General features: G+C 38.1%; 5 protein-coding genes and 1 pseudogene across 5 annotated transcripts; 1 reads left to right on the top strand and 5 right to left on the bottom strand.

The window, feature by feature from the left end:
- Positions 1-68: 68 nt before the first annotated feature.
- Positions 69-1,278, top strand: LOC119980889 (non-specific lipid transfer protein GPI-anchored 11-like). Its single transcript, XM_038823722.1, has 3 exons — positions 69-514; positions 814-885; positions 991-1,278. Exons 1-3 carry the CDS (start codon positions 133-135, stop codon positions 1,116-1,118), a joined length of 582 nt encoding a protein of 193 aa, XP_038679650.1. The 5' UTR covers positions 69-132; the 3' UTR covers positions 1,119-1,278.
- Positions 1,279-5,894: 4,616 nt separating this feature from the next.
- LOC119981370 lies at positions 5,895-7,426 on the bottom strand. Its single transcript, XM_038824463.1, has 2 exons — positions 6,797-7,426; positions 5,895-6,549 (listed from the first exon to the last, which is right to left on the bottom strand). The coding sequence occupies exons 1-2, from the start codon at positions 6,822-6,824 to the stop codon at positions 6,116-6,118; spliced, it is 462 nt and encodes a 153-aa protein (XP_038680391.1). The 5' UTR covers positions 6,825-7,426; the 3' UTR covers positions 5,895-6,115.
- LOC119980684 lies at positions 5,915-13,916 on the bottom strand (annotated as a pseudogene).
- A 2,446-nt stretch (positions 13,917-16,362) lies between these two features.
- LOC119981277 (60S ribosomal protein L19-2-like) lies at positions 16,363-17,301 on the bottom strand. The gene is made up of 2 exons (XM_038824337.1): positions 17,084-17,301; positions 16,363-16,973 (listed from the first exon to the last, which is right to left on the bottom strand). The coding sequence occupies exons 1-2, from the start codon at positions 17,193-17,195 to the stop codon at positions 16,516-16,518; spliced, it is 570 nt and encodes a 189-aa protein (XP_038680265.1). The 5' UTR covers positions 17,196-17,301; the 3' UTR covers positions 16,363-16,515.
- A 706-nt stretch (positions 17,302-18,007) lies between these two features.
- LOC119981038 (small nuclear ribonucleoprotein-associated protein B'-like) lies at positions 18,008-21,122 on the bottom strand. The gene is made up of 2 exons (XM_038823991.1): positions 20,040-21,122; positions 18,008-18,239 (listed from the first exon to the last, which is right to left on the bottom strand). Exon 1 carries the CDS (start codon positions 20,911-20,913, stop codon positions 20,047-20,049), a length of 867 nt encoding a protein of 288 aa, XP_038679919.1. The 5' UTR covers positions 20,914-21,122; the 3' UTR covers positions 18,008-18,239; positions 20,040-20,046.
- Positions 21,123-21,468: 346 nt separating this feature from the next.
- On the bottom strand, positions 21,469-25,305 carry LOC119981036 (zinc finger protein VAR3, chloroplastic-like). The gene is made up of 7 exons (XM_038823990.1): positions 24,821-25,305; positions 24,528-24,645; positions 23,992-24,338; positions 23,054-23,173; positions 22,291-22,407; positions 21,840-21,938; positions 21,469-21,749 (listed from the first exon to the last, which is right to left on the bottom strand). The coding sequence occupies exons 1-7, from the start codon at positions 25,237-25,239 to the stop codon at positions 21,668-21,670; spliced, it is 1,302 nt and encodes a 433-aa protein (XP_038679918.1). The 5' UTR covers positions 25,240-25,305; the 3' UTR covers positions 21,469-21,667.
- Positions 25,306-25,394: the final 89 nt, after the last annotated feature.

The raw sequence follows: 25,394 nt of genomic DNA, 5'->3' as shown, positions 1-25,394 counted from the left end.
ATAAATAAACTCTCTCTCTCTCTCTCTTTCTGTGTATATATCTATATATATCTATATAGATGTATAGATGTAGCATATGCAGTTAATTTGATCAATCTCTCTTCAAATCAACCAAAAACAAGATTAGGCTTCATGGGTGCTGCAATGTTGTTCTTGGCTTTGTCCATGTTTTTCTCAATGGGGGCTCATTTGTGCTATGGGGACTTTTCACAAACACTTGGTGAGGCAATGAATCAAGCATACTTGGTTCAAGACAGCAATGGTTCTCCTCCTAGTGATTCATTCCCTTGTATTAAGAAACTCATGCCTTGTGAACCTTACCTTGGAAAACCAACCACTCCGCCGGCATCGTGTTGCGTGCCGATGAAGGAGATGGTGAAAGATGAGAAGCAGTGCTTGTGTGATGTCTTCAACAATGCTGCTTTCTTGAAGTCTCTCAATATCACTCAAGAGATTGCATTGCAACTCCCCAAAGCTTGTGGTGCCCCTGTTGACATTTCAGTTTGCAAAAAAGGTATGGTACATTTTAATTCATTTTCAAATTATTTGGCTCCTTTTAAGCTTCCAATAACATCCTCTTACGAATCCCATGGACACACGGGATTTTATATGGATTATGTAGGATATGTGGGGCCCACAATTTCACATGGCGTCCATTCAGCATTTGAATTGCTAAGACGAAAACACTATATAATCACTCTGTTGTAGAAAACAGAGTACTCTGCTTTAGTGTTTTGAATGAAGACAGAACACTCTGCTTATCACTGTGTTTATGTTCACTGTCTGTTGTAATTCATTTTTATTTGATGACAGAAGGATCATCACCACCATCTGGTTCTCCAGAAGTTCCAACACCACCTGCTCCTCCTAAATCTTCTGATAACAGTGAGTCCTTCGAGATCCGGATTTTTGTGTTCAAGATTTCATGCATTTCTTGCAATCAATGTAAATTGAATAATAAAAGCTTATTTTTATCTGTCGCAATCGCAGGTTCTTCTTCTTCTTCTCCTCCTCCGAGCAGCAGCAACAAAGCAAGTGCAGGCTATGCAATTACTCGTAATATCGAGGGACATGTTTACACGGTCTTGTTCGCGACTTTAATTTTTTCAGCACTCTAGGCTCTCAAGATCAGTTATCATATTCTTTTTTCGCAGTGAGGACTAGCTCTTTAGTTTTCTTTCTTTCTTTACCTGTTCTGTCCAAAATTTGGGAAGTACTGACTAGTTTTTTAGACTTGTGATTGTTCATTCTGAAGCTCATGTAGGTGTTGCCATAACTATGAGCATCATTCGACTTCGAGATTAGAATAATACGATTGTTTTTAATTATTTTGTTCTCTGCAACTAATTAGTACTGATCTTTCTGGATATCAAGCAATAATTGGAATCATTATCTTACAAATCTTTATTTGAATATGATTAATCACTTTATTGTAATTTGGAACATTAGTCTGAACAAAACAGAGTACTCTGTATCTCCTCTGTTTCTCTCCTCATCTCGATTTCTTTTGCTGACACAACAAGAGATTGAATGCATAATAACAATGAACACAAGAAGGCATATATGGAACTATGGATAGCATCCTCCAGTCAAAGTAGATATTCCCCGATCATTGCTATTGGAATCGAATGTGGTCTGAGAACAAAATTTCGCGTTCTGAAGGTGAAATCTGCATTCTACATGCGGTTTATTGCAATCATATTATAAATGTGATTCTACAAGCAATGGGGAAACTCATCGAGCCTCGTGTTCCTTGAATCCTAACCCAGATAAGTCCTTTCCGGCACTCTTTCTGGTGACCATAACAGGAAAGAAGTGAAAACAACAGCAAACCAAATTAATCGATATGAACTTATCGACCCACATCAAGAAATTGTTCTTGCCACTCGAGTAACTATCCATTCCAAAGACTCTGGATTTAAAAAGAATCTACTTATAGCCATCAACCCATCAAAATGCTTTGAGGGTCTGATTTGGGCTTTCATAGGACCTGTCTGGTCTGATGTATTTAAAGTTTGGGTATTGCAGCACGGCCCATAAAACTTTAGGCTAAATATGACAAAGTAGGCCCATTGGGCTGTTATTACTAACATTCAGGTCCAAGTGATAAAAACCCGTTAAGACTAATGAATAACTGTATAACGATTGCATTAGTCATTGTCCCCATATTCCTATAGTTCATACAACTTATGTTGAAAAACAAATCTTAGACATCTCCTACCGGTCTCAATCTAGACAACACAACATTTCAATGTGGATCAAACATCCAAAATCAGTAAGCACAACCAATACATACTCAACGAAGCACAGAAAGTAAGAGAAAGCAAAAGCCAAATTTATTGAATCATCAATATTGTGTCACATTAAGACCCTAGTTAGAACATTAATTCCTCACCCTACAAGAAAGTAAACAAATAAAATAGAAGAAACCCATAAATACAGAGATAAAAGGAATAAACCAAAAAAGCCCAGGAGAACCCCCTTCATCCTCTTCAATGTTGCCAGAGGCTCCTCATCCAAGGTAGAGAGAATGTTGTTAGGTCAAAAGATGTCTTCAATGGAGTGTATCAACCCCTTTTTATCCCCCCAAACCCTTATGTTCTGTGACATTTTGGTATGAGCCTATTTGATTTGGGTCTTTTTTAGCGAAGAAATTTACGATCTGGGCGAGGTCGATCAACTGACCGACCGACAAGGCTAGAAACTTAAACAATCGATCTAAGAATGACCTCACTGTCATTTCCTAAGAACAAACATAAGTCTCCTATTGAGAGTTTAACCGGATGCGGTGCTCATGTGATGCATGCTTAGCAAATGACCAAAACAAGAGATAATCATATAATAAGATCATTCAATATATACTATTGAGCACAAAATTGGAAACTTAAGAGCTGATTTTTTGTAGTGAAGATGAAAGGAAGGGCTCAAAGGATCAAACATGTTTTTGGCTACTGATTTTTGGAAAACAACATTTAAGAAGCTCTAAGCCACAAATCAGATAATTTATCTAGAATGCAATCAAACTACGTGACTAGTGTTCATCATTGAAGGAAAGAGCTTAGAGCAAAATAAGAAACTAGAATGCAATAACAAAATTAAAACTTTAAAAGTTAAATTTCTCCACCCCAACACTAACACTAAAAATCATAACTTTTCTCATTGTGTTAAAATATGTGGTCTACACATCACAACAACACCGTGTCAAATATGACTGTTGCACAAATGACCGTTGTATATCTAACATCTATACTACTTGCCTACTTCTCACTTCTTAATATCTTCTTACTGTCATCACCAGCAAACATTAATCAAGTTATTTCATGGTATCAAAGCAGTTGATTCTTGGCCGAAAAATTGAATTCCGTTGCGCTGCCGCCACCCGTCTCTGTTCTTGGGTGACGGTAGCTTCTCTGTTGTTGTGATGTTATTTTGTTGTTCCTCTGTTTATCTTAACTCTGTCATTTCTGATCTCTGTCTCTGAATCTTCTCTACTTCCTCTTGCCATTTCTTCTTCTTCTTTATCCTTCATGATTTGACTTTCTCTTATTTGCAACTCTCTCTCTCTCTCTCTCTATATTTCTTCTCCGATCTATCTACTTATTCTTCTCTCTACTTCTTTCTAGGGAAATTGACAAAAATGACCTAGTCTACTAACAAAACTGTAAAAATGACCCGGTTAATAAAAAAATGATAAAATGACCTTCTTTTAGTTTTCAATGCCAAATATACCCTTACCCTTAAACAAATCTGTTATATTCTCTTATCCACCTCTCCCGACACATAAATCTACCTTGCCACGCAGCTGCGACCTCTTCATGTATTTGAAAACACTAAAACCTTGATTGGAATACCCAGATTGACAATATCCATTCTTAGTTCGCACAACTCTGATTGCAAGTAAGTATATATATATATTGGTCGTCTTTGGCTTCATTTACTCGTCCTGCTATAGTCGAGCAAATTGCTCAAGCATTTTATATAATCGATCAATATATGTTTTAGTCGACCAATATACAAGTAAATGTGTCGAGCAAAATGAATTTTTTTGGTTGAGCATTTTTGTTATTGGTTGAGCATTATTTTTTTGGTCGAGTATAACGAAATTATTTGGTCGAGCAATATCATATAGTCAAGCGATATATGTTTTAGTTGACCAATAATATTATTTGATCGAGCAAAATGAATTTAATTGGTCGAGCATTTTTGTACTTGGTCGAGCAACAAGTGATTTATCTGGTCTATCATTATATTGCTTGGTGGAGCAATATCATATAGTTGAGGGATATATGTTTTAGTGGACCAATAATATTATTTGGTCGACAAAATGTTTTTAATGGTTGAGCAACTTTTTTGTCTGGTCATGCTTTTTTTTTTGGTGAATCATTTATCATTTACCTTTTTTTTTTTTTTGCAGGGTTGTCATCAAAGCATGATCTACTAAAATTGATCTTCATTTAACTTATCCTTGATATTCCAAACTACATCTGGTTGGGAAAAATTTGACACTTTTGTAGAAAAATGCTGACTATCTGGAATAATGTAAGCCATTATGAACCTAAGATAAAAAATAAAAGAAATAAATATAAGTTAACAATGATTGACCAGTTATGATAGACTAGTAAATTAAAATGCTCAACCAGTAAATTGAAATGCTAAACCAGTAAATTTGAATGTTCGACCAGTAAATTGAAATGCTTGACTAGTAAATTGAAAAGCTCGACCACCATAAAAAGAAATCTAGACCAGAAAAACCCTAAACTCGACCACAGATCCTTAAAATGCCCGACAAAAGGCTCAAACACTCGATTACGTCGAAAACTTCGTTTTTAACTATGCGAAATTGTTTTGAGCAAAGTCATGCAGTAATATGGAACTCAGCAAAATGGGTGAAACCTCATAAAACCCGTAATGGCAAGTAAACGCAAACAAATTAACCAGAATCAATTTTGAATAAATGATAAACTTACCTTGGAGTATTCGGAACTGTTGATGGAATGCAAACTGTTGTAGTTGTAGTAGTCGAGAATGAGAATGAAATTGTGTTTGAAGGAGAAATTAAAAGGGATTTCACGAAACGAAAATGAAGGAGGGATGGAAAGGAAAGTTAGGGTTATTTTGATCTTTACCATTATAAATTAAGTCATTTTACTTGTTTTTATAAACTGAGTCATTTTTACGATTTTGTTAGTAAACCATGTCATTTTTGCCATTTTACCCTTCTTTCTCACCTATATTTCTTCTGAAGCCATTCATATTTCATAACACCACTCACCTTGGGCTTTGCTCCTTCCGTAATCGATTGCAAACGATCTTACTCAGCTCTTTTCATAACACCACTCACCTTGGGCGGAGGAGCTGGTCATGATGGCATGGTCTTTGCCTTGGGCGGTTCCATCCTCTAGAGATACCGATTTTTGAGATGGGAGGTGTTTTGATGCTTGAACAGTTGTTGTGTGGTGTGGAAAAGGACACGTGAGCCATGGACTCGCATGTGGTCCTAATTTGTCATTTGTTCTTTTTAATGTTGCGGTGGCATGTGATGTCATATTATCTCAATTTGAGATCAAAGTATTATGATTGGACCTAGGTACCGTTAAGTGGAGACCTGGCCATGACCAAAGAAGCCGTGCAAATTCGCTGCATCTACATAAATCAATCAACCCAATTCCGATATTTTTTATCAACGACTTGGATCATATTTTAAATATCAAACCCAAATTGATACATTAATTTGAGTTTGAGGGGAGTGTTAAAATATGTGACTACACATCACACCAACACTGTGTCAAATATGACCGTTGTATATCTAACATTTATATATATATATATATATATATATATATATATATATATATATATATATATATATATATATATATATGTTGCAGTGGCTATTGTAAAACTGACTTTTGAATTAAATGAAAACCAAAGAGCTTCTTGCTCCTTATTAATCTCTGTCTTTACTCTGCTACTTACCTACTTCTCACTTCTTAATATCTTCTTATTGTCATCACCAGCAGACATTAATCAAGTTATTTCACATTGTTCCAAATATACATGAAAAGAACAGAACCTGGGAAGCCCAATCAGAAGAAGCGGGATCTTTCGGCGGGACTTAGAAATCCGATCCGCTGTCAGAGGTATATGCAGGGTCCTGTGGGCTCAACCGCTCAAGAGCTATAAGGATCAGCCTCATCGTCGCCTCCATTCTGTGTTGGCTCGTCTCCATTCTGTGTTGGCTCGTCTCCAGTCTGTGCTGGCTCGCCTCCATTCTGAGCCGGCTCGCCTCCATTCTTTGTTGGCTCGCCTCCATTCTGTGCTGGCTCGCCTCCATTCTTTGTTGGCTCGCCTCCATTCTGTATTGGCTCGCCTCCATTCTATGTTGGCTGGCCTCCATGTTAGATAATGAGGATCGCAAAGCTTTCATCTCCTCTTCAATTACATGGAGAGGCGCATTGATCGCGTCCGAGGGGAGAGTTGCTGCAGAAGAGGACGGGACACTGTAAATAGCAGCTCCCTTGATGAAAATGCATGAGCGGAAGATGAAGTCTGATTCGTTTGGTATAGGCGACGAAAGAAATTAAACCAATTCCATGAAATTACAACTAAAAAAAAGTGTAAAGATTTACGAGCATCTGAATTCAGAAGCCGCACCGAAAGATGGCGACTGCAAGCATATCTGCTCGTCTGAAAAGTGAATTTCGGCAACTAAGAGTGACTGATTGCTCTATGTAAAGTGCAACAGTAACGAATTGCCTTCTCTTATCGTATATATTAGGGTTTAGGGTTTACTTACCTGCAGAATCACGGCAAGGATGTAACATCTTCTAGAGAAGAGAAGAAACAGAGGAGGTGAAGGGGAACAGAGACTGGAAGGGTTCGCTATATAAGCAGAAACAGAGCACAAAAGTTTGTCAAAAACCCTACTTTGGAACTTGGGCTCTAGACTTTCTGTGGAGCCCATTAGGCCTGCTGTTTGTCTATGTTTTGGGCCTTTATTGGGCTATAAAAGCCCATGTAGAATTCTTCTTTCTTTTCCATTTTTTCCTGCAAAACCCCATAAGCCATCTTCAAGAAAAAGAGAACTAGAGGCTCTGCACCAGATGGGTTACGGAGATCAAATGAGAGTGTAACAATGGCGGCAGCCTCACTTTCCAAATCACTAACGACACTCTGCCGTGGTGGTGGCGGTGGCGGTGGAGGGAATGGGGCCCTCTCGTCTCTTCAAACTGTTGTAGCAAAGTTCAAGAGTTAAAATCACAGAGTTACTTTCCCTAGTCTCGATGACCTGAAAAAGAGTTCAAATCAGAATCAAAATATTTTCTCGACCAGCAAAGGGATCCAATAGACCAAAGGATCAGGAAATGATGTGAGAAAAAGGCAATATATAGTCATACTTAACTCACTGCAACCACATTTCAGAGCATCCTTAATTCAAGAGAAGATGTAAATGCAAGCCATGAAACTTAATCCTTCAAACCCAACACCCCCCACCCCCTTCTCTTTTTTTTGTGCCCTTTTTCTTTCCCTTTTTTCATAGCCAAAAAACAATGTTGCATCGATAAGCCACTATGGGGGGTGCCACCCAAATACAACCCAGGAGCTTTGTCTAAGGATATCAACTCAGTTACATCAAACAAAAGAAATTCTCATCTACAGAAAAATCTCCACTTGACTGCTTCAACACATCATGCAAAGGGGATTGTCTTCCACAAAGCAGGAAAAGTAGAGCAAGCGAATTCAAGTGTCAAGTATGCAAGTAGGCAAAGCGCCTAAGCCATATCCAAACTTTACTAAATTATGAAATTTACCTTCTCAGATACATCAGCAATGGAGCAACAAGAGTCGAGCAAAAAATATGAAGGTGAAGGTGCAAGGGCAATAGAGAGCTAAAACGCGAAAGGGCTTCCACGCACACTAACATCTAACCGCCAGTCACAAACAGTGATCTTGAAAGCCACGGTGCCTCTGTACAGTTTTATTATATTTGAGAGTCAAAATTGTATCAGAAGGTAACAAAAGAAAGCATATTTACACCCCCAGCACCATGCATTCTTGTTTTAAAAATGTATGTTACAAGTATAGTAATCTGAACAAGGCATATATTTTTATAGTGAATTAAATTATGCCCAAATTAACGTGTTCTTTAATTGTTAGGCATTCCATGTTCTTCATCATTCAGTCCACTAAATGATTATATCAGGACCTGCTCAAGGACTCAAGGTCCTATCCTACTTACAAATGAAGAAATTTTTTTCACATATGTATATACATACCTTCAGAATTGTTGCACCAAAATTGCACCCTTGAGTATTGAAAAATGCTCATTTTTTAGCCTCCACGTACTTGTTTCTCAAACAACTTAACTTGTACCTGCTCCAAACTACCATATAGTTTCCAAAACCCCCATGTATCATAACTAAGGAAATAGATATATAACTGCAGGGTACTTATTAAATCAGACGTGAAATCAATGGCATATTGATGCATGTTTGACTTTCTAATCTGAATGCCACAGACATATACCTTCTTAACAAATACTTATCGTTAATTGCATGAGTGTCAAGAACCTGCAAGATACAAAGTAATCGCCTTGATTTCTCCATGCTTATTGTTACAAACAGACATGTTGACCCCCTCTCAATTTAAACTCCAAGACAATAATATAAGAAGAGAGTTAATAGAAGAAAATGATATGCGCTTAGGTCCTAAAATTAGTAAATTACAATTTACAACAAAGCACCAACCTTACAACCTGAACTCTGAAGTTCCAACACCTTCTAGAACCTCTATAACATCTTCAATTTTCTGGCAACCCAGTAATCGTGGAATACTTCCTGCAAAACTCTATGTGAGGGAAAAATCAACAACCAGCAAAATAAATTTTAGCAACTAAAAATTCATAAGAAATTCAATATACATCTCCTTCAATAACGTTATCATCTAACCTGACCGATCAAATGCAGCCCCAGAAAGTAGAACATACAATTTGTTTTCACTGCTCAGTAACAGAATGACTTCTCTGCAAGTTGAAAAGAACTAGGATAATATACAAGGGATGCAAAACAAAATATAACTCATGGCCGTAAAAATGAAATTTGGACATAACATGGCTTTGGAAACTTTTTCATCAAAAGAATATCTTGAAGGTCGTGACTTGAGACCATATATTTAAAAGTGGATTCCAGATATCAGATACGCTGAGTAAATACAAATGACAGCAACCATTTTTTTATATAAGTTGAAATCACTTCTACTGTTAGTTATTATTTTTTTACATGAGTTGAAATCACTTCTACTGTTAGTTATTTCTAATAAGAAATTACAAGCGGAGGAACTCATGTATCAATTACTATGTTATCTTGAATTGAAAGTACATCAACAATTAAATAAAGAACGTCCAGAATATTCATCACAGCCATCACAATTCATGTTTCGAATTTCTTGCTCACATAATTAAAAAATGCCGGACAACTACCTTTCCCAGTACAAGAATTCTGGCCCCAAAATGCAATCACAGTGCAGGGACTGCATACAAGTCTCATGATTTCTGGAATCTGCAACATTTGCATTGAGATATTTCTCAAGAAAATCATCAGCCCCCAGAGATGAGCAGTTAGCTACAGAAAATCTACCAGAACCATCAATTGACTGCCGTTCTAATTCCATTTTCAAAAGACTGTCTTGCATTGATACCTTCCAAAAGAGTCTGCTTCTCTGGTTCATCTAGCACATCAGTTCCATGAGTATACATCTGTCCATTCAATATTTGTGACACATCTGATTTGTCAACCATGATATCCTCCTCTAGTAGAGAAACAGCTTTTTTTTTCTCGGTTTCCTTCTGTTTTTCCTCTTCTCCATGCAATCATCTTCCTTGTTGTCAAAATGAGCAATTTTACCATCACCAGAAGCAGCGGGAAAATCATCAACCTTCAGGTTCAAAAGTTCAGAAGTAAAAGGCTTGCATTCAGCATGTGAGTCAAAAAAAGTTTGCCATCTTCTCCTAGATGAATTTCAGGCCTTTGGTCTTGATGGTTATCCTCAAGATGATATGAATATATTTGGCCTCGAGCACTGGGATAAAGGTATTTTTCACTCGGTGATTGATTGACTTTAGAAGTTGACTGCTTGACTTTAGAAGTTGACTGCTCAAATTCCCACAAATCGTCTTCTCTGCAACTACTACAATCAGATGATGTCGCTGAATAGGACTCTGATGATAGCTGTAAAATCTCTTCAACTAGGTTGTGGTGATGATGTAAAATGTTCTCTTGATAATGTGGAGGAGATCCAGGAAAAGCAGAGGATGAATGAGATTCTGTTGCATCATTTATGGTAGAGAATGGCGGCCGGCTGACACTTCCACCATTTGTACAAGTTCCCTGAATTGGAAATGTATCATGAATGAAGGTCTTGGCTACCAGGGACACACTGCTAAACCCTTCAAGGGAGTGGTATCTGTGATGGTCCAGCCCCAGCTCAATTTGAACAAAGCCTTGTAGAGAAACCCCACCATGACCAGTAGAGATATCTGCAAAAGAAGATTCTGATTCTATCATGTTTGTACTACTCTCGTCTCCTGAAGCTTGAAAGGAGTCTGATGCATATCTTGAACTTTCACCAGGATGCTTCGTGCTTGTCTTGTTTGTCAGACAATTTTGCTCCACAGCTTGCAATGCACCTCGACCATATATGTCACTGTCATCCACTAAATGCTCAGAAGAATGATCCATCCACTCCTTAAACTCTCGTAGCCAGAATATAGAATGCTCTTTCTTCATAATTTCTACTCGGTTCATCAAATTGACTATTTCAGCCTCATTATCGGAGACGGCATTCTCCTCTTTGCTTTGAATCTCATTTTCACAAGATGCAGAATCTTGGTCGGAACAAAAATAAGTGCTCTCTTCTTCACTCACAATTGAAGCAAGCCGAGAGATCTTTCTCTGCATGATAGACATTATCCAATTTTGTCATCATCTAGATCGATACTTATTACTAACTAAAAAGAATACACGTTAATGACCCTTCAACCTGTTACCACAAGCAGAGAAGAATCGCATGGCAAAATTTGACAGCATGACTAACATAAATTTACCCACATTTCCCACATGGTCATTACAGTCTCGAACAAAGTATTATAAAAATACATACCCTTCTTTTGTTGGTATTCCCTTCTCCATCAGCTTCGTTTCTAACAGGAGAATAGTATCCGAAACTGGCAGGTCGCTTATGCCTACTGGCTACAACAATTTGCATCTTCCAAAACTCTCTGTTGCTGATTTCCTTGTCATCTAACTTTAACTACTCAGGCAACCAAAAGGAGGGGAAAAAGAAAAGGTTAGTTTGCTACAAGAAGATATACGACATGAGATTTTACCACATTCGTCATGTATACAATATTATATTTGATAACTATATATTTATATTAAAAAGTTTAAAACAAGAGAATCATAGTGTGTGTGTGTATATATATATATAATAACACACCTTATTTGGATGGATAAAATAGCTGAATACATGTGCCCGATACCATTGAGCACAACACAATGGATTTCCTTCTAACCACAAGCCATGCAGAGATGAGAGGCCTGCAAGGAACTCCAACTCTGAAAAACTGGATATAATATTGTAGGAAACATCAAGTGCTTCAAGTGCCCTCAAATTCTCAATCCCACGCAATGTCGCTAGTGCATTGTTCCTCAAAACAAGTTTAACAAGATGACAAGATACCTGCATGATTGAACAACATCAGTGCATGGGTCCAAAGATAATTCCAAAATTGAAAATCGAATGCAAAAACAAATTACTTAGAATTCAGATATCAGACTAGCCACGTCACATCAAACTGATTAACTACAAAAAACATTCAGTAACCATACTATAAACAGAAATATCTCCCAACTTAAAAAAAATAAATAAAAAAAAAACTTCTTTAATCTCCAACAATATAAAAATCAGACAGTTTAATATCCCAAATTTTTACACTTTTAGTCCCAAAAAAAAATTCTCCTCTTACAAATTCATACTGCAATCAGAAGAGGTTAAGCTTAAAAAGAAAATGTAAATAAGACAGTAAATGATACAACAGGGATTTGAAAAAGACTTTTGTAAGAAACAAGCATATGAAGTTGTACTGCTAAACTAACACATACAACAATGAAATTTTCAATTACGTTACATCTGGAAATAAAAAGTAAAGCATTATTCACACTTATTCCTACCTCGTCAAAAGGAGCTATAGTTCTCAACTGATTGAACCCAAGGTCTAGGTGCCTTAATTTGGTACATCTGCGTAGATTGTCCACCGTTGCAAACTTGTTTCGACTGAGATCGAGAGTCTCAACAGCAGGAAGAAGTTGCAGAGATTCATCCATCAGCACCAGCTGGTTACTAGCACATGAAACAAACCATAACCGGTTCCACTGTGGAGAGTCCTTTATCTCTGCAATTCTACTGGCAAAAATATGTCGCAGAGCATCCTAATTCACATAAAATATAAAAAGAAAAATTAAAACTAGTTACCTTAAAAACCAGAAAGTTCGCAACCACCATATATGCATAGCACTTGAAAGAGTAGATAAACGATATTGAAAGGAATTGCAAAAAAAAGGACTTCCTCACAAATACAAAAGCAGAGAGAGAGAGAGAGAGAGACACCCGAGTTCCTGACAATAAAGGATTTCACTGGTACAATTCAAGCATGTTAATGCACTGGTTGGTAGCTGGTCAGTGAAAGGACAAATGATAAAAAGGTGAAGAATGAATTTTAATAAGTTGTGGCTCACTACTAATTAGGGAGCAAGATAAGAACAGCGATTGTCACTATAAAACCCGCATCAATCAATTGAAGCTAACTTTCCCATTATAATTACACACAAACCCAAAATTTCATATCCCATTCATTTCCATAACTCCTCTCTTCAAACAAAACCCCCAAATAGGAGGAATGATTTCAAAAATGGAAACTTAAATTGATAAATTTAGAAAGAATGATAGAGCTTACAGTAGAATTGTGGCAAATGATCTTCTCCAAGGTGTGCCTTAATTCAAGTAAACCCTTTGGAGCAGAGGTGGATAGATCGCAACCTCTGAGCTCAAGCACCCTCAAACTCCCGAATGGAAGTAGCGACAGCGGTGTGGGATCCCGGGCATGCGGTGGCAGAACAGAAAACACTTTAAGAGAGGTGAGGAGGCGCAGAATACAGCGAAGCTGCTCCAGCGCGCGGTGGTCTCCGAAGTTCGAGACATAAGCGCGCAAGTAATCCACCGGTGCACCGGCTAGAAGCAGCTCCAACTCCCGTAGTGCCTCGAGCCTCGACTGAACATAGTGCAGACCCGCCGGGTTGAGCTTCAGCACCACCGACCCTTCAATTAGTGGACCAGCATTCTGTTCCACGAATTTGAAAAGCTTATCCAGATACCGATCTCCGGTGACAATCATGGACGCCATTTCGTCACTCCGTCGAATCAGTTAGGGTTTCTAATTTCTACAGCAAGGATTTCCTGATTCAAATTCCGACACCTAGTCCATACATACACTGATACACACACACACACACACACAGAGACATATGTGGGCGAATATACAGATACACCAATACGAAATTCTATTGAAAAAATGTGTCAACTGAGTAATCTCAGAAGGAAAATGAAGTCAGGGTTCGATATGATACGTATATTTATGCGTGTATATACAATACAGACTACAGAGCGAAAGAGAGGATGACGAACAAAGGAATCAGAAAATCAAGAGGGAAATTGGAGAGAGCGACAGAGAAAGAGAGAAGGAGGGGATGATTTTAAAGAGAGAAGGGAGGCTTGGGAGGGATTGAAGAGGAAGGAGAAACCGCCATGGCTAACAAATCGGAAGTTGCGAAGGTGAGTGAAACAAACATAACCGAGAAGAGACGTTTTTTTGATGGACGTGTGAATTATCGTTAAATAAGAATTACAAATATCTAATATTTTATTTCTTTTTTAATGACCTCCATTAATCAATATTTAGGAAGCACATACACTGACACGGAACACGATACGATACGGACGCTATAACTAAGGGTGAACATGGGTCGGGTTTGGGGTGATACCTCACTCGACCCATATAGGGTCAGGTGAGACTTTCTTCAACCCTTAACCAACCTCATTTGATTATGGGTCGAGTCAAACAGATTGGGTCGGGTTTGGGGTTGGGTCGAGTTGCCTATCATAACACACGTTTTAATTAGTGACTTAGTGTATACATTCTTTTATTTTACCAATGAGACAATGGTTAAAAAAATTAAAGGAAAATAAAATAATCCATGAAACATTGAAGGATATACTTACTACACAAGAAACATTGAAGGTCATTCTTACTAAATAAAATTAAACAAGGTATTCATATATTGGTATATTTATATAAGTATAAACTATGTGTAATCCTAAATGGGGTCGGGTCGGGGTCAAAACGGGTTAAGAAAATTCAAAACCTCACCTGACCCGCATTAAGTTCGGGTTAGACATTTCTAACCCATATATAACCCTCAATCATGCGGGTTGGGTTCGGGTTTTGACGGGTTGGGTCGGGTTATAAACGGGTTTTGTGTAGCCCTAACTATAACACGAGAATTTTAAAATTTAGAGAACACAGAGACGACAAGGACACGTATACATAAATATATATTATACATAAGAAATTAACATATAGTTGTCTATTGTCTTATTAACCTCTTATATAGTTTTATGTACTTCTTTGCTCGCAACAACTTCATATATAACTTCTGTGAAGCAATGAAAGAGAATCAAAAACTGGTTGATCAACACAGAATTAGTAACTACATCAAGCTTTGATGACAAGTCACAAACTATAAATATATGTATACATTGCGAAGCAACATATACCCTCCTCCTCTTCTTCTTCTTCATTAGATTTAGAGATCACAAATTCATAAAAAGGAAAAAAAAAATTCGTTTGATTGAAAAACGTGTCTTGCCGTGTCCGATTAAAAGAAAAACAAGACTCGACTTGGACAAGTTTCTGAGCAATGTCGATGCTCAACACGGACACGTCGCTATTTTAGAAGTGTTCGTACTTCCTAGATCAATATTGTAGCAACTGTCTTGACTTAATGGGCCAAACCTGGAAATGGGCAAGCCCAGAAAAAATAGTTGGGAGTCCAATAACTCTGCTCAAACTTGAGCTAGAAAGCCCAAAATCCTTTCGTTTTTTGCATTTATTTATTTGCTGATTTTTTTTAATACAATGGCAGCCAATAACCAATAGGATTACCAAGCTATGTGATCCACATTTCTTATATACAATAAATTTAATTATTGAAAATGGGTTTTATACCTTATATGATGAATAATTAAAACCTTTAGTGATAGATATTGTGAAAAGTACCATCATGATTTTCTTTTTTTTAAAAAAAATTTATATCCACAAGCCTTTGGGCATGACATGATGAAGTTACTTTGTGAAGAAAAACATTGTATGGGAAAAATGTGAGATTCACATGCCTAACATATGACTATTCAATTTCTTATAATGTTTTGGGTTAGACTAGGGAGAATAGTGTGACATCTTAGGATACCATAGATCACTCATTAGATGAGCTCCCTAGTCTTATACCTAATTATATGTTGTGAGATTCTTTAAACAAAAGGATGGACAAAATCATGATTTGGTATCTTGTAACATGATATAATATAATATCCAAAAAAAAAAAAAGAAAGAGAAGAAAAAAATACATTATTATTTTTCTTTAAACGAGAACCACATCATAAGAGTTTGCTCATTTAGATATTCGATATAAGTCTAAACTCGGATCGTCAAGCCCGTGCGTACGTAAGTTTTCTGTCTTACAACATGATAAGTTTGATCAAAACCCAACGCACGGCCACAAGGAATTGGTCTCAATGAGAATCAAATTCAGGACCTCCCGAGTTCATACTGTTTTGTCCAGGAGAGATTCACCAATTAGGCTATCACCCAAGTGATTTACATCATTAGTTGGTATAAAGCCTAATATAAGAGTAATTTATGTTCACCCTTTAAAAGGAAGCATATTTATGTTAAACAGTGCCAAACTCAACCCGGAGAGGTTATTGGAGATTTCAAAGATTAGGTAGCTAATTAGTAGAATAAACTCTCTCACTTTCCCAAACACAAGTTTCAGTATGTAACTTTGGTATATGCAAAGTGTTAATATCTTTGTACCCACGTGTTGAGTTTTGACATAATTTACCATGTCGTCAGGTGAAAAACTTATGTGATTTGATAGCTTGAGTTTAAACCCATATCGAATATCCAGATGACAAACTTGTATGGTGTCATTGTTGGTTTGTTCGAGCTAGTCTTGAAGTCTCACAACATTATTTTCTTACTAAAAATAAACTTCATCCAAATACTTTGATATATAACAAGCTGAATACATAGAAAAACTGTGCAGAACTAGGAAAAATACATAGATAGATACACAAATAACAAGAATTAGTCCCTCAAAGGAAGAACTTTTATTTAATTACTAGCTAGTACAATAAGCTTAAAGGTTTATGCAGATGACCTTCTCTCCATAAGATCTTGTTCTCCTTGACCACTTTGCTCCTTGCTTTCTTGACTTCAAATTGATCAACAAGTGCTTTCTCTCTAGCTTTTTCAGTCTTCAACCTGTGAATGCTCTCCACTAGCACTCTTTTGTTCTTGTAGACATTGCCCTTCACCTTCATGTACATATCATGGTGAATGTGCCTGTCTATCTTGTGGGATTCCCTGTACTTGCGAAGGAGGCGACGCATGACTCTCATCCTCCACATCCACACCAGCGACGATGGTAGCCTTGCCTCTTTCGTACCCTTCCGCTTACCATACCCTGAACGCCTCCCCTTCGATTTCGCTTCTCTTGCTTTTCTGAACCTCGATCGAGAGTGGATTGTGCTCGGCTTTTTAACTATGAAACCATCCTTTGCGAGCTTTCTTATGTTCAACCCTGCATGATTGATTATTAACATGGTCAGTAAACTACTTTATTGAACTGAAAAACCTAGAGAGAGAGAGAGAGAGAGAGAGAGAGAGATGGGATAGTAGAAAGAGACGTACTTGAAGTGGCCATGGAGATATCCTTGGACTCATTGGGATCAAGCCACACCTTACCCTTACCACAGTTGAGTACACTGGCAGCTAGCCGCTTCTGCAGCTGCAGTGAAACCATTTTGATTATTGATTGTAAAAGCTTTCTTTCTTTTCTTTTGTATGGATGAAATGGAATGCAAGACCTTATATAGAGAAGAACCAAGTAGAACTACTGATCAACAGCAAGCTGTCTGAACAATATTAATGGGTTTGTTTGTATGTGTTACTTGGGGAGCAAGGGGGTGTTGACTGTTGAATTACTTGGGGAGCAAGGGGTGTAGAAGAAAGGGCAAAAAAAAAAAAAAATGCTAGAATGTGGCTTCTTAGAGAAACGCATGAATCTTGTTTTGTCCTTTCCTGTAAAGCAATTGGGCCGGGCACGGAAAAACAAAAAACTGAATGGTATACATTGAAAGCCTAGTAGATTTACTCGTTATAATTTTAGCTCCAAAAGTAGTTGAGGCCCAGACCCAGGCCCACAGCATTATAAAAGATCGATAACGATGTCAAGTTCAAAAAATTATAGTATTATTATCATTGTTATAAAATCCCACTCAAAACACTACAAATCAATATTATCCATTTTAAATCACAGGCCAGCACAACTTTGTTCTTCTAGTACTTTCGTCATTGATTCTTAAACCCAAAAAACACAATAAATGTGTGGAAAGGACTTAAACATTTGTTTATTTATCATCAACTAGTTGAATTATATCAATATGATGTGATATAAAAGCTTAATACTCCTCCGCACTTGTAAGCTAAATCATGTCCAAATGGACCATTAGAAAATACAACCCATGCATTAAAAAACCAATACCATCTACTTTGAATCTAAAATGATTTTGTTTTCCATGGGCTGTCACTATTGATTCAGAAAACGCGATAGACGTGTGAGGAAGAATGTTCACTTAGTTAGGTTATGTCAATCCAATATAGGATAAAGACTTAACATTCCCCTCCGTTTATGTTAATTGTTACATAAGCGCACACAGGCAAACTGCGAGAAACCGAGATAATAAGATCTATTAACACCCCAGCTAGAGAACTGTACTCATTTGAATTTACCAGAAAGGTTGCTCAGTACCAGCCATGGCCCAACGAATTGATCAGCACCCCACTCCTGTGCCACAGAAAGCATACAAGCAATTAGTCATATCCACAGAAAAACTTACAAGTCAATCCTGCACACATTTGCAACTGGGATATAAACAGATTTACCCCACGTAATCAGTGTAGATCATAAAGCAACATTCCAAACAAACAAAAATATTGACAAACACAAGATTGAAACACATACAAGTTTAAAAAATTATAATAGATGGGGCATTTCATGAGTTCTGAATAGCATAAAGATGTTACATGATTCTTCAAAAAGTACCATACACCCAGGTAGAGCATAAAGAAGTTGCATGATTCTTTAAAAAGTACCATAAACCCGGGTCTCCTAATAGAGTTCTACAATACAAGTTGTGAATAAAGAGAGATTTGTGCTCTAAGATGAACCCCACGAGGCTTATTTGGTGAAACTTTAAGATATTGCTTTAGACCAAAATGTATAGTTCTGGAGATTTCTACGAGCAAATGAAGTGAGTAAATAACCAACAACATCCCACTTACAATCTTGGTATCTTATTCATGCAGCAAATAAACTCATTTAAAACCAAAACATGTAGAAAATTATTGGCTCAATCTACACATTCAAAAATAGAATGACGACAAATGTACAACTCTCCATTCTAGGTTACCAATATGGATATGCCTTCACATTATATGTAGAGAAAAACATCTGGAGTACAGAAGATGATTCCTAGTATCATAAAACACGCAACTCCAATCAATAGAAAATTGAAACACATTCCACATTGATTAAATTCTGTTATATTTAACTTGACATCGCTAAATCAAACACACCAAATTGTGATTACTCCAGCATCACCTGGAGATATGGGTGCTTCTGTAGAAATTTTATACAACTTTTTTGTTTTATTGAGCCTATAGTTTGACACACCACCAATTCCGTTAAAAACATTTTACATAGACTGTCAGCAGCCGATTAAATCACCTTCCTTGCCTTCAGAAAACAAATTGAAATCCATGGGGGCTAACCCTACAACTTGAGTCAAAAGAAACCGAAGATAGGTGACTCACATTAGTATTATGTATTAAATTATGCTGCTGGAACATGCCACATATAACTATATAAGTGATATAACAACAAGAATTGCCCTATTAAAAATTACAAATGACAGCATATCACACCATAGGTCTCTAGATATATGTATGCTCAGTGTGATTTGGGTGGTTGTTGTAGACATCCAGATTAAAAAAAAAAAATCCTTTATCCACTAGTTCATGTTTCTCTTGGTGCATGAATTTTCTTCAATGAAGCACAATAATTCCCCAATTAAGATTTTTCATTTAATCGAAACAGCGATCAGAAAATTCTCATCAATTGCATTGAGAAACGTGAATCAGCAAGCGCAATATGAATGCCACGATACAGCCATAACCCATAAGTCCTGACCATATTGTGGATTATCAAAGATAGATGAATTGTAAGATGTCCCCGATTACCTATTTACACGACCACAAATTACTACCTGTGAGAGGAAAAAAAATGACCTACTTCCTCTAAGTCACAAAACACCAAAACTAACCAACCAGACAAACATAGTTGAAAAAAAACACCAAAACACACGGAGTGATTTGAGGATAAATACTATTGATCCACGCAACAACTCCATTCAATATTAATGGAATATAACCGTGTGTGAATGTGCATATGCAGATGTATATGCGACTATGCTAAGAAATTGTTATTGAAAAACACAGGATATATGAGTTCCTAATCAATAATCCAATCACTTATAAACAGTAAAATAAATAACCACATAAAACAATCTATCAACAGGGAGCTTACCATGTTATCACTGTTGCTGATTTTGCTGCTGCTGAGGGTTTGGTGGAGGCGGCATACCTGGACGAGGTGGACCATAGACAGGAACACCACCAGGGGGAGGTGGCATCCCAGGACGTGGTGGAGGAGGGCCCGGCATTCCAGGTCGTGGTGGAGGAGGAGGTCCTCTCATCATGGGATTCTGCGGTGGATGTGGGACTCCCATGGGTCTCTGCCCGTACTGTGGTGGTGCTGGCATCTGGAAACCTTGCTGTGGTGGCCTAACTCCGTACTGTGGCGGCTGCATTTGTGGAGGCGGGCCACGAGGCATGCCTGGGTAGGGAGCAGCGCCAGGTGGCATCTGTCCAGGCGGTCGGATAACCGGAGGAGCACCTGACCCAGGAGGAGGTGCAGGGGCAGGGTAAGTCATCGGCGGTGCAGATAGTTGAGGGCGAGACAACGAGGGCTGCATCATTCCTGGCGCGGGCCCACCAACACCACGGACCGGGCCAGCAAGTCCTGGCTGAGCTTGCACAAGGGGAGCAGTAGGCACACCACGTCCAGCAGCGCGGCCAATTCCAGGGCCTGCGACGGCATTAGCAGAGACGGCCTTCGCACGCGATTCCTCCGGAGGCGGTGGCCCCTCGACAGTCATGGATACGACCTCCTCGCCACGGAGAAGGACTAGGCCAAGAGTACGTCGGTCCTCGCGTTCCTCGTTGTTCTTCTTGCCCTTGGCTGGCGGAAGCTTCCGGAACTCCTCACAGTCGCCTAGAACGAGATTCATATGTCGATCAAAAGCCATGAATTTGCCCACCAATTGACGACCATCCTGGATGGTCACACGCATCCGGTAGTTGATGAACTGCAGCATCTTCGAGCCCTTAGACATCGACATTCTCGTAGGTTTCGAGCTTCACAAATTCAAAGTTAAAAAATGATAGATCTGCGGGAGTGTCCGGAGAGAGGGAATGGCTAGGGTTTTGGAAGGTTTGAACTTTCGCCCATACCTCTGCCGGGACTGACTGACAATGAGGAAAAGTGTGACAATTTATAAATAGTGGATCAGGCCCATTTGGATTCGGAAAAACATCAAACAACAGATCGGCGTGTGGAAGTTTTTCGGGCTTGGGCCTATTGTACTGTGTGATTTCCATTTTAAGCCCAATATCCTAGAGACGGCTGGAAACAAAATGAAAGAAAACTAAAAGAGAGAAGAACCTTTTTTTTTGTTATCGAGAATGCCCCAGGTCAACGGCCACTTTGTGACCGGCTCAGCTTTGAACCCGGGATAGTCACTCCATGCGCACAATAGGCCACCAATTTAGTCATGAACCATGTGCATGAGTAAGACTAAAGAGAGGCTCAAAATTGGGCTCTTAAAAGGCCCCCTCTTAGGAAGCATACTCGCGCCATCGACTCTCACCCCACGGAACCCAAGAAACCCAAGGAATTATGTCCCACCAACTCGAACATTAGACCTAAGGTATCTTTCATCTTTAAGCCCGGCGAAATAACCACTAGGTTAATGCCAAGTTGTTAAAAGAACATATTTGCTGATGCCCAAACAAAATTCATTTCATGAAACATAAGTTTCCTAAGGTGGCATGATGGAATGATCATACAACAGCAGCATTCGCCAATGGATCTTCCTAATCGGTTCTTGTTTCTTTGGGCCGCTCACAATTGCACTTGATGCAGACCATATTTCTCCGGTAGTTAAAGAAATCGCATCTACAGCAAGCAATTCATATCTTAAGCATAAATCATCAACAAAAATGTGAAAAGTATTAGAACCTTTATCATGAGGAAAAGAAGACTCACGAGGGACATTCCCACTCTCCAGGACTCAACTGCCTCTTGGGCCGCGATTCCTGGCATTGTCGGCATCTTTTGTTACTGGCAAAATTCATGAAGTTGCATCTGCAAATAGAAGGTAAGAAACGAAATAGGAACCATGGCAATCCCAATGCACATTGATGATACAAGTTGCTAATCATCATATAGCTAACTGATATTGGTAAATTCTAATTTAATGTTTCAAACTCAAAAGCTCGCTGAAACACATCCTCGCTCAACACCCACAAGAAACAGTGGGAGAGAACTATCGAGCCCTTAATACTTTCTTTGCTCAACTGCACCATGCTAACAAACCACAAGTCTAAAACATAATATCATTAGAGAAAAAGTTGTGCGCCAGGAGAAAGAATATATCGTTTCTACACCAATAAGCTTTTATATTAGGCTGCCAAGTATTAAAGCAATAGAAACTTACCTTGAGCAATTCCAATCTCCTTTCTTCATCTCTACTTCGTCTGTAAAAAACCTCTTTGGTCCTTCTGTTTTACACAATCGACATGTAATATTTCTAGAAAAATTCATGAAACTACATCTGCAATATAAATGCAGGGCACAAGTGAGTGGGCTACTACTAAGAAAAGAACATTTTTAAAATGCAAAAGATTGCTAATAATATTAGATTAATGAAATGAATGGCAGCGCACTCTCGTATATTATCATCTCACTACAAAATACAAGTCACACGAATAACATGCAAGAATTGGAAAACAGGAAACTGATGTCTCCCTGTAACTATAGTTTAAGGAAAAAAGTTAAACTACGGAAGGAAATGACGCATAAGAATAGGTGCTATGCATAACAAAGGCAGGCAAAGTCTTCTTTCCCTTCCTTTTTTTCCTTCTATGAATTGGTAAGGAAAATTATCAGCCTTGATGAAGAAAATTATAAGGACTTGCACCCCCTTGGCACCCTTCAATAAAATTTCCTTTGGCATTAAAAAAAATTCTCCCTATCAAAAACATCTTGAATATTCTATACCTTTCTACATCTGTCATGTAACTACCTAGTCACCCAAATTGCAAGAAAAGGACAGATAATATCACCAATTTACAGTGTCACTGCCACGGAAGAGATGATTCTCCAACCTAACAGTGCCAGAGATATAGCTAACAGAGATATAGCCATAAACTTTGGAGTTAGTTTACAAGATACTGGAAATAAAAATGGTCAAAACTTACTCAGGGCAGATCCAGTCTCCTTTCTTCATCTCAATATCATCACCACTGCCAACTTTTTTGGGGCCATCTTCCTTGCATTGTCGACATTGTACATTTCTTGAGAAGTTCATGAAATTGCATCTGTGACGTAATAAGAATTCAACAAATGAAGGTGAAAGAAAGTGACCTTAAAGGGACCGTGGGATGGATAAGGAGGGCAATAAAAAAAGAAAAAAGAAAAATGGAAAACCAGATTTTGACATCTTCAGAATATCCAAGGAAACATTTCAAGTCTCAAAGCATGCAAAACACTATTCATTACTTTACTTCACATCCAGGGTGTCTGCCAAAAAACTAAATAATGTATAAACAACATTACCCTTGTGATCATGTCCAGTCTACAGATGCAGTTCTGAAGGGAAAAAAATAATAATAATAATAAAAACCATTCTAAAAACATCGATGAAGCAGAGCAAAGTTCCTTTTCCCTCCTTTTGACTATGAGTGATTATGTTGATGCATATTCATACTTTATGCAAAATTAGTCTTTCCCATGCACATATATATTTCAATATTTACAAAATAATATATGCTATATATATGGTTTCACCTTCTTGGTGCCTCTTAATAATTCCTCTTATTCAACAAATCATACATAGGTGATTCATTATTCATCTACAACTATCAATACATTATGATATCTTGACTTCCCCATAGGATGATACCTAGAAAGAACTTTGTGACTGACTTGGCCTATGGCATTTCTGGAAGATAGATATTCACATTTTATATTTGTTTTTGCCTCTAAAACAAGGGTTGTCAAAAGTACCTTTCTTCCTGTAGAGGACTTCACAAAATTTAAGGTTTTCCATGCAAATCACCCAGCAATTTCCAGATATTAAATTTAAGGGGAAATTTAGCAAAGTCAATAGCATCATAGAAGTTCCTATATGACTTACATTGGACATATCCAATCTCCTCTCTTCATCTCAACATTTGGATGCAGTTCATCATCAACAATGTCAATAGCTGTTTCTTCCTGTTTTGAAGCTTTAGCTGAAGCAGGTTTTGGTGGTGTAGGAACAGCAGATTTCTCACTCAATACAATCAACTCGGATAATAATTTCCTCGCAGATTCTTCAACAAGCTCTCTACCGGGAGGCTTCTCCTGAGAAGATACAAGTGGATCAAGTGCGTAGAACAACAATACACGCACTATATCCACAGTTCGAGCAGCTCCTTCAGATTCCACTACAATCACATACGCTTTATCACAGGAACCTCTCAAATTGCAAGCACTGCAAACCTAAATATTGAAGTTTAGTCAGACCAGAAGCAAATTGAAGATTTATTCCATGGAAATGCCTCCTAATATCTTTAACTATTTAGTAATTTGGAACATAAAAAATTAAATAATTCCAATCGCCACTTTCTGAATGCATCACGATTCATAGGTAGATGTGATAAATATGAAAGAAAAAGCAATAATGCATACATCCCCTTCATCCAGTCGCACATGAGCTCTCAACCTTTTCGCGGAATTAACAGTTTTCCTAATAAGGTTAGGGCATCCAGCCTCTACAACTGTCTGAACATCTTGCATAGACAAAAATCTGATTTAGAGAAAACAAGAAATGTTAGAAGAAAACCATATTTAAGTATCTTGAATTCTTGATGGCCTCATGGTCAATTCAAGTAACTCCAAGCATAAGAAACTATTATCATACCAGTTCCACCATTTTCTCATCAACCAAACAGAGAAAAAAAGGGGTTAAATTAGAATCATACTTGAAGATATCATATCGATCACGGCCAAAGCTGAGGCAAGGATCTTTTAACAAATTAATGTTTCGGTAAACACTCTTATCAGCATCACTGTCACCGAAAGAGCCACTCTCACTCACGGCTTTCAAGGGGGCAGCTTCCGTTAAGTATCCCCTTGTCTTCAAGTGGTCGACGAAGGTCACCCATTCCGGCCATGGGTGGTGGGAGCTTAAGGTTTCAGTGGAAACCGCGTCGAGTGCCGTGGAAGAACTGTAAAGGTAGAACTGTAGGTGCTTGAGGGAGAAGGGCTTGGTGAAAAAACATGGAGATTTCAGAATTAGGGGTTGGCGGGAACGAAGGAAGAGTGCCGCAGAGCCGAATAGCGAAAATCTTGATGCCGCCAGTAACTTCAAGGCAACCAAAGGAGACGCAGGGGGCTTCATTGCCAGACGACTGTTTGCAGGGTTTTAGGCGAGTAGAGCAATATCGGATATTTTTTTTTCCCTTCATTTTTCACTCTCGATCCAATGAATTAACGGCAGCTGAACGCATTAGGGAAAAGGGTCAAATTTACTATAACTTTTACTCTATCAACTAT

Source organism: Tripterygium wilfordii, chromosome 16, assembly GCF_013401445.1.
Source record: "Tripterygium wilfordii isolate XIE 37 chromosome 16, ASM1340144v1, whole genome shotgun sequence".
NCBI lineage: Eukaryota > Viridiplantae > Streptophyta > Magnoliopsida > Celastrales > Celastraceae > Tripterygium > Tripterygium wilfordii.
The sequence above is the reverse complement of the archived record's forward strand: the minus strand, read 5'-3'. Positions and strand labels throughout refer to the sequence as shown.

Coding starts and splice junctions, on each gene's coding strand:
- LOC119980889 (XM_038823722.1), top strand. CDS start 133: ATGGGTGCTGCAATGTTGTTCTTGGCTTTGTCCATGTTTTTCTCAATG. Junction 515..813: donor CATTTCAGTTTGCAAAAAAG/GTATGGTACATT, acceptor ATTTGATGACAG/AAGGATCATCACCACCATCT. Junction 886..990: donor TCCTAAATCTTCTGATAACA/GTGAGTCCTTCG, acceptor TCGCAATCGCAG/GTTCTTCTTCTTCTTCTCCT.
- LOC119981370 (XM_038824463.1), bottom strand. CDS start 6,824: ATGTTACATCCTTGCCGTGATTCTGCAG. Junction 6,550..6,796: donor TCCTTGCCGTGATTCTGCAG/GTAAGTAAACCC, acceptor CAAACGAATCAG/ACTTCATCTTCCGCTCATGC.
- LOC119981277 (XM_038824337.1), bottom strand. CDS start 17,195: ATGGTTTCACTGCAGCTGCAGAAGCGGCTAGCTGCCAGTGTACTCAAC. Junction 16,974..17,083: donor TATCTCCATGGCCACTTCAA/GTACGTCTCTTT, acceptor TCAATCATGCAG/GGTTGAACATAAGAAAGCTC.
- LOC119981038 (XM_038823991.1), bottom strand. CDS start 20,913: ATGTCGATGTCTAAGGGCTCGAAGATGCTGCAGTTCATCAACTACCGG.
- LOC119981036 (XM_038823990.1), bottom strand. CDS start 25,239: ATGAAGCCCCCTGCGTCTCCTTTGGTTGCCTTGAAGTTACTGGCGGCA. Junction 24,339..24,527: donor TGCGACTGGATGAAGGGGAT/GTATGCATTATT, acceptor TTCAATATTTAG/GTTTGCAGTGCTTGCAATTT. Junction 21,750..21,839: donor GGAGAGTGGGAATGTCCCTC/GTGAGTCTTCTT, acceptor TGCTTGCTGTAG/ATGCGATTTCTTTAACTACC.